Raw genomic sequence first — 8,374 nt, 5'->3', positions numbered from 1 at the left:
TATTCAATCTCATCTTACCTAAAAGCATCTACCAAAACACGATTAATGAAAATCATTGGAAAGACCCATATCCTCTGTTAAAGCGACACATATTTTAAAAAGAAACTTTCTTATTATAAATGGTAATGAACATCTACTGAAAAGGAAGGGGTAAAAGGTATACGGGGAGGGCAGAACACAGCTTTGAAAATTAGGATACGAAAATTCTTTCAAATGTGTCTTATAAGACAGTTTCGGTTTGCTTTGCATATATATATATATATATATATATATATATATATATATATATATATATATATATATATATATATATATATATATATATATATATATTGGCCGAAAATGCTTTGACACTTGTTTGTATGTGGAAGGTGTATATACATTGATGACGAATGTTCATATTGATCCGGATGATCTCTTTCAGAAATATATTATCACACAAGTAATACTAAGTAGTTTACAAGTGTCTTGAACAACCATCCAAGCCTCCCGGATCCATACAGTGCATAAAACCCTCACCTAGATAGTTTGCAGTTCACTCTCATCTCTGGTGGCATCTGTTTCACATCTTGAAGGTAAGTGAAGTATCTCTTTTTGTTCATTTGTTCATTTATCTTTATTGAGTCCTAAAGTACGTTCATGCAGCTGTCTTTTTTTTTTCATCCCATTACTGCTGTTTATTATATTTTTCTATGTTTCCTTGAGGTTTTCCTAATAATAATAATAATAATAATAATTACTATTATCATTATCAATTTTATTATTATTATTATTATTATTATTATTATTATTATTATTATTATATTATTATTATTACAGTAGATAATCAAGTATGAAAGGGATAATTATTTTCGCCGTCACAAGCTTTCTTGCAGGCGTTCAAGGCACCAGTATCCCTACAGCTCGAAAGGAATTGGAGGCTGATATCGGTGAACACAAAGGTAATGATGCATGATTGTGTACGTGTCAACACATAACACATACACACACACACTCATGTATGTATGTATATATATATATATATATATATATATATATATATATATATATATATATATATATATATATATATATATTCTCAGTCTTAGAATTATGCACCTCAAAATTTTATTATAAGTGTTGACATAATTATATATGTTCTCGCTTGAAGGCTTGAGATTTATGACAGATCGTAGTATCAGATTACGCTAAAATTATCGTTGAAACGATATGCCTTTGTATTGCAAGTTTGAGAGTACTATCTCTACAGCTGTTCATGTCAAAGAAACTAATATCTACCTATATGCAGAATATTCTTCTTGTCATCCAACGTCGTGTAAAAACGGTATACGATACAGCCAGGGTAAATTTTACTTCGCATCACTTCAAAAGATTGTTAATTAAAAAATGCATTGAATGAACCAAAATATATTTGCAAAGCAGTAATTATCATATCTCTAGTTTCAATGCGGTCCGTATTCTTACTCGAAATTATGATTTAAACTTGGCAGATGTATCAAATATAAAAATTCACTTCATAATACAATATAATCCTTTATTACCTCATTGAGCCCTTAAAATTAGTAAATAGTGGGGTCTCCTCAACTTAACAAATAAAAACCATGTGAAAAGACTTGCCAGTTTCCTGCTTTTTAAAACCTCGGAATTTGTGTTTTTTTGTATCAGAACTAAATCGACAGAAAACGTAAAAAGGTATTTTGCATCATTCGGATGTAACAGAGGTCGGTGTTCTTAATGTACAAATATTGCAGAAACTATCTTTTATGTAACTCCAATAAAAAAGTGTTTTTTCTATGTTATAACACTGATTGCCTATCAACTGATTTAATTTATTTGATAATCAGTAACATCGATCACATGCGATATGTTGGACAAACACTTCAGCATGTTTCTAAAAGAATGGATGACAAGCACTTTTACATAAAAAACATGTATCAATCCTTAGTTTTCTTCTAATGTTTAAATACATTTTGATACAACGAATCACTTCTTACTCGATTTGTTTTCATGCAGATCGATAATGTGCACTGAGAGATGAACAGACTGATTCATTAAAGTGAACTAGATTTATCGGTTATATACGTTGTATCTTAGTGGCCTTAATATTAAGGCATTGTATAACATTTTAAGAAAAGAATATGTTGTAATACTGTCTTTTTTTTCCTTTTTCCTATTAAATGTCATATAAAGGTACAAATTGCATGGGAATAAAATGTTTGAAAATGAGACTTTGTGCAACTCTTGGCAAACTACTACACTCCCATTTTCTCGACACTGAATACTGTAGTACACCATCAACCCTTTTAAATGATTATGTTATATTTCATGTCTAGGATACTCATCAACTTACGTGAGATGGGGAAGGACGAAATGTCGAGGCGATGACACAGAACTTGTTTACAAAGGTAAGGACAATTTCATTTGGTTTTAAAAAAGAAATTTTGACAAACGTTTGTATTAAATATTTTACGCTAATTCACAGAAAAGTATTCGCTCCCTCGGCAATACAACTATACTTAAATTTCAAATTTTATTTGCAAATAATTTAATCAGCCAAACTTTTATTTCTGTACTTTCAATAAGATTTAAATTTGTAGAAACATTAAATATTCACAATATTGAGTCCATTTTTATGACGGAAAACCTTGATCAAGCACCTAACCGATATTATAAATAAAATTACTCTAAAGAAAGGCCCGATTTAGGTATACTCTTTTCACGATGACAGGAGTTTGCACTCGATATCGTGTATATATGCATTCTCGCAATTGATACTTTTTATTCTATTCTACTAAAGAAAACAACCGCTCCTCTGGCCTAGTAGTTAGAGCGTCCGCCTAAGATGCGGGAGGTCGTGGGTTCGAGCCCCGACTGAATCATACCAAAGACTTACAAAAAATGGAAATAACAGCTGTCTCGCTAGGCGCTCAGCGTTAAGAGGTTAGTGTTAGGACTTGTCGGCCTGGTATTAGGATAATGTGACTGGATGCGACATCATGCTACATGTCTGCGGCATGATGCCCCAGTACTAGTCATCACTATAAACTGCCACAATGCAGACATCCTAGCGATATGACAGCAAAATCGTAAAAGCTACGTTAAATATCCTAAACATACACGTACACACCGACACACACACACACACACACACACACACAAAAGAAAAAAATTGCAGACTGGTATTTAATTTATATTCATTACATGATATATTATAACCTTGGTAAGCACTCAAGAATGTTAGCTGAATCGTTCATGCATTACAAATATCTGACCAGTAATCATCATTAATATTATGCCCTGACACATTGGTTTGTGACTGTTAGTAACTATTGCCTCGAGTTATATTGAAAACAAATAAGGCTTATGTTTAACCACTGGGAAAAATCGAACGTCTTCAGTCTCGTTGTCAACCAAACGTTTGGTTGACATTGTGTACAGTGCCTAACAAATAACCAAAGCAAAACCGAGAAGGTCATATGTGCAAAACATTGATCATGATTTGTGTGCTAAAGGTTCCGACCTTCAGTTTGTACTTTTTACAGGTTTTGATACCTAGAGATGAATAATTTCACAGGTTTCCTCTCAAGCTATCCTGGATACATGCTACAAGACTTTAGATATCGATGTCATTGCCCCGCAAAAGTCTTTTAATTCCCTTTACTATGTTGATTGATTTATGTGTGTACTTTGATTTATAGAGTATACATCTTGCCCTTACTTAAGATGTGCAGCTCTCAAAAGACAGTTACCTCCCTTAGGCCTTTTCTCTTCCTAGACTTCAGAGATGAATTTGAACAAACCAACCAAAACAACAGCCGATTCTTTTAAGTAAAAGTATTTCAATATTTAATAATTTACTTATTGCCGTTAATAGTTATTATTGGCTACCATCGTAAAATTAGCTTTAGTTATTTTAATAATTGCTAAACGTAGTTTGATTTGGACACGTTTATGCTCATTCGTCGAGTAGATTGAGCAGTAAATCAGATCAGCAGGAAGCTTTAGACAGAATGTTGTTTCCATCAAACTCATATAAAGAACTTTCACGCACAGTACTGGAACATATGATGGAGGTACAACACTTTTCTCTTTACTACGATTATCACAAATACACACAAGTTCCCTATATTGCTGTCCCTCCTTCATAAATGTTGCGTACACGTCTCATTGTGCTTAACCTTTGTCCAGGTCAGTCATATTGACAGTCTGACTTGGTTTTTCAGATTGGGAATAAGTTATATTAGTTTACGTCTAGGTCACATGGAAATATATATGCAAAGGAACTTGATAAAGACATAATTCATTATTCTTATATAAGATCAGTCTCTGGAATCGGTTTGTAGTCAGATTTTACAGTTGTGTTCAGATATAATTCGTGAGGAATCATTTATTTAAATTATTCGCTGGAATTACAAAGCACTTTATGACCTTTGGAATAACTCATTATTTTTAAATTATTGAGAAATCATTCATATACATTCGGGATTGCATCATTGTTGTACATCGGGACATTCGATACTATTTAAATTCTTTCGGAATATTCTATATTTTTGGAACATTTTATATCTTTGGACATCGCAAACTGTAAGCAGCTCTTAAAGTTTCACCTTGCATTGTAGAGAAATAAATAACTTGTTGATTTGACTTAAATTGTTCATTTCACTTACATTCTGTTACATGAGACCTGAAGTCGTAACAGAAGTACATGCCATCTGAAGGGTAGAGACAAAATAAAGGGGCAGCAAATGAAGTAGTACATGCAATTTTGAAAGAGTCTCTCTCTGCCTACATGAACATTTTAATTTTCATTTCAAATATCTAAATATATGCAAAGTTGATTGTGCATGATTTTATCCCTTTACCATTTTAGAAATTTGAATGATAATCAGATATCAATGAGTTCCATACCTAGATCTGTGTCTTGTTATTTTACATCCAAAACATCCAATCCATTCCAAGTGATGCATCCTGTTTAGACAGCTCCAATAAATTGTAAATAGACATATTCCCGTAAAAGGTTAATTGTTCAGTCATTTTCCCATAATTTTACTTCCAGTATTTCGATCATTTAACCAATTGCACGAATACTTGTACTCTTCGGGAGTGAGTCCAATTACGATTTTCAATTTCTATTTAAAAGCATACTTGTTAGAGAAAAAAAAGTAAACAACCTAATATACAACCACGAGTGGCACGGTTATTGTTATTGCCTGTCAGTGTAAAATGTGCGAGATAATCTGTCTAGAAATGACATTATGCCTATTTCTTTACATAAATCAAATCATTTTCTACCACCATTTTCTTGCTCTTCAAAACTAACTGAAATACTTATTAACATAGACAATATACAAAGACGTCATATATTAAGCTTGTTAGTTATAATTCGTCAAAATGTAAAGTCTATTATTCAATGAAAAGATATTTCCAGTATTTTTGCATGCAAATGTTGTTTTTATTATTAAGCAAACGTGTTTCTTAATTCACCCTTTGAACACAATCTCACTCTTCGGCTCTACTCACATGCTCCGCCCAACACGAGCAGAAATTGTATATTTTGAAAGATGTGATTATAGGAATGAAACCAGTATCAATTTATTTGACAGCTCTTATCGATAAATATATAGATAGGTAGACATATAGATATGTAGATAGATAGATAGGAAGCAAATAGATTGTCTAACTGATTGATTTACTTATTGACAGACCGATTGATGAGAGAAAAATATGACAATTCGATTTTTTCAGTTTAAGTCATACATGGATTTGAGTTGCATCCATCGTTCCGAAGCAAGGAATTCTCCAATTAAAGATACAAGATCCTTTGTAATATTGAAAATTATCAGAAGTACATTTGGTTTAAACACTCTGAGACGGCATCGTTTACTATGATAAATTATATTCACATTTAGGAAAAAGATTATTAAATATGTTATCAACCTAGACTTCTCACGATATACGCAAACTGTAATGAATTATGTTTAAACCAGGTTTTGCTGGTGGCTCTCATTACACACAATATGGAGGGGCTGCTGACTTTCTTTGCTTACCGGAAGTTCCGACCTGGGGAACGAATATCGCGGCTGTTTACATGGGGTTGATATACGGCGCTGAGTACGAACTTACCAGTGGACATCATCCCTTTTCAACTGTTTCTGCGAATGACGATGTACCATGTTCAGTATGTCGAACTCCCCGAGCAACCACGATCATGATTCCAGCTAGAACTAACTGTTACCCGGGATGGATACAGGAATATACCGGTTATCTTATGTCAGGGTATTATGGTCACGCAGGGCCCACAAATTATGTATGTGTTGATGCCCGTCCGGAAGGGGTTTTCCGAGGGAGTCCAGACCAGAACGGTCATCTTATGTATATGGTTCAAGCAAGTTGTGGATCTTTGCCTTGTCCTCCATATGTTGAAGGACGAGTTATTGCATGTGTGGTCTGCTCAAAATAAAGACGTTATCGCTGTCTATGTATTTTGAACGATACAGTTAACTGATCTTGAATAAAGCTTTAAGTCTCGAAGTTTGTATGTACTGGTGACTGCTACTTCGTCATGATCCTTCCTTTCTTTCATTAATCCCAATACCTATATAATGGAAGCAAGGGACATAGGTTTCTAAGCATTGCCGATAAACAAGATATTCATGTATGTATCTTAAAGCTTAAATTCTTTGTTCTGAGTCCTGTTTAAAATGTTCTTTGACTTTTATTTCAAAGTAATGCAAGCCTACGTCATTATCTACTGAAGCTGGAGTGCATATAATGCATTAGATAGTTGCAGGGACGTAGAAAAATAGTTTATGTACTACAGTAAGTCTAATTACTTCGCTTGTTGTTTGTACGTCTATGCTTACTCATTTCATGTGCTTAAGTTATTATTTGTTTTGTCCTGGGGAGATGGTACTGAGAACGTGCTTCTCTTTCGGACAAATTGACCACTTAAATTTATTAGAGGATATTTTTGTATATTAATTAAAAGTCTTTATAAATCTCGGATAGGAACAATTATGAGTGTTAGGTGTTTGTGTTCTGCTTTATAGAACGTGGCTGATTCATCATATCAAGGTGAATGAAGTAAAACTATACGAATATTAAATTAAAGTCCCTTGAATGGTCAGTCTTTTTCATTTTCTTGTCCTTTCTTTTTTTTCCCTTTTTTTTTGTTGTTTTTTGAAGGAAACTTATTTTAAAGTGATCTCGCCTTTACAAACCATTCCATTGACAACGACTGGTGTCCTAAGATTACTAGCATTAAGAATCAACGCTTTCAAGACATATACACGCATTATGGTCCACATCACAACTTTTATCCATTCGGTCTTGAGATAGGCTAAGCCAATCTTCTTTAATACCTTCTTGTGTGCTATAGTATGGTGCACTATTTGGAATACTTCTTTACGTTTTAAGGCTCAAAGTCTGTATTCTAGAGACAATACTATTTTTTCATTTTTATGAAAGTACACCAAATTATTACGTCATTTTATAAACTTTTGACCTTCTGTTTTAGCGTAACCTGTCTTTTCTAATAGTCACCCATCTGTACACACCGGTATCACTGTATGACTATAAACGGTTTGATCAAAGCTGATTACGTTTCCAGGACGGTATTTTACTTCCAGTTAAGTGAAATGGCCTCCTAATACGTTAATGAAACAGCAAACAACAGTTTATTGATTTTTCTCAAAAGTATTTCAATCAGTTAATTAGGAGACGATACTGTTCCTCTTACTGTTAATGCCTTTGATTAATAAACAGTAATATATATATATATATATAGAAAATCACAAAGATATCCACAATACAAAGCCAGACAAACAACCGTGATAAATTCCTCCAATTCGAGGGAAAATAAAACGTGGAACGCTCACCTTTCCTTCTCACCTTCCACCCATACTACCCACAAATAGGTCGCATCATTTACAAACTTTTGTCAGCCATTGAACCGGGTAAACCACTTAAATTGACTTTCCCACACAAACCAGTTACAGCTTTTCATAGACTTCAACATTTGAGTGATATGCTAGTCAGGACATATTTAAAGACACTCTCAAATTAAATAACAGACTCAAACCCAGCGGCATACATCAGGAATGAACAAAACGGGCTTTTGTCCAGGGCCGGCGCCAGACTATCTGGCGTCCTAGGCAAGGTTAGATTCTGTCGCCCACCCACCCCACCCCCGGAAAATATCACGTGATTCCACGGAAAAACTCGTGGCCTATAAAAACACATGAATGCAATCACGTCCTGAAAGTTGCGTATACGCGCGATTTTCACTCACTCATTTTGCTTGTTCCGGTCCGCCTGGTGTTTCGGTCAGACTGAATCTTCTCGATTATTTGTCCCTGTATAAAATAAACCAGGA

General features: G+C 34.0%; 1 protein-coding gene across 2 annotated transcripts; it reads left to right on the top strand.

Annotated features, from left to right (window-relative positions):
* Positions 1–429: 429 nt before the first annotated feature.
* LOC149776165 (uncharacterized) lies at positions 430–6,531 on the top strand. Of its 2 annotated transcripts, none has more exons than XM_089942466.1 (4): positions 430–575; positions 820–941; positions 2,334–2,405; positions 5,988–6,531. In XM_089942466.1, the coding sequence occupies exons 2-4, from the start codon at positions 833–835 to the stop codon at positions 6,458–6,460; spliced, it is 654 nt and encodes a 217-aa protein (XP_089798592.1). In that variant the 5' UTR covers positions 430–575; positions 820–832; the 3' UTR covers positions 6,461–6,531. The 2 variants fall into 2 exon arrangements, with proteins under 2 accessions (XP_089798592.1, XP_089798593.1); XM_089942467.1 differs by having other exon boundaries at positions 545–575; positions 823–941.
* Positions 6,532–8,374: the final 1,843 nt, after the last annotated feature.

The sequence above is a fragment of the Sinohyriopsis cumingii genome, chromosome 18, assembly GCF_028554795.1.
Source record: "Sinohyriopsis cumingii isolate HCF-2022 chromosome 18, ASM2855479v2, whole genome shotgun sequence".
NCBI classification, from domain to species: Eukaryota; Metazoa; Mollusca; class Bivalvia; order Unionida; family Unionidae; genus Sinohyriopsis; species Sinohyriopsis cumingii.
This window is presented reverse-complemented; position numbering and strand designations above follow the sequence as displayed.

What these genes read in the sequence shown, in the direction of transcription:
- LOC149776165 (XM_089942466.1), top strand. Translation starts at nt 833, where the DNA reads ATGAAAGGGATAATTATTTTCGCCGTCACAAGCTTTCTTGCAGGCGTT. An exon ending in TGATATCGGTGAACACAAAG is followed by an intron (nt 942 to 2,333) that starts GTAATGATGCAT and finishes TTTCATGTCTAG; the next exon opens with GATACTCATCAACTTACGTG. An exon ending in CACAGAACTTGTTTACAAAG is followed by an intron (nt 2,406 to 5,987) that starts GTAAGGACAATT and finishes TGTTTAAACCAG; the next exon opens with GTTTTGCTGGTGGCTCTCAT.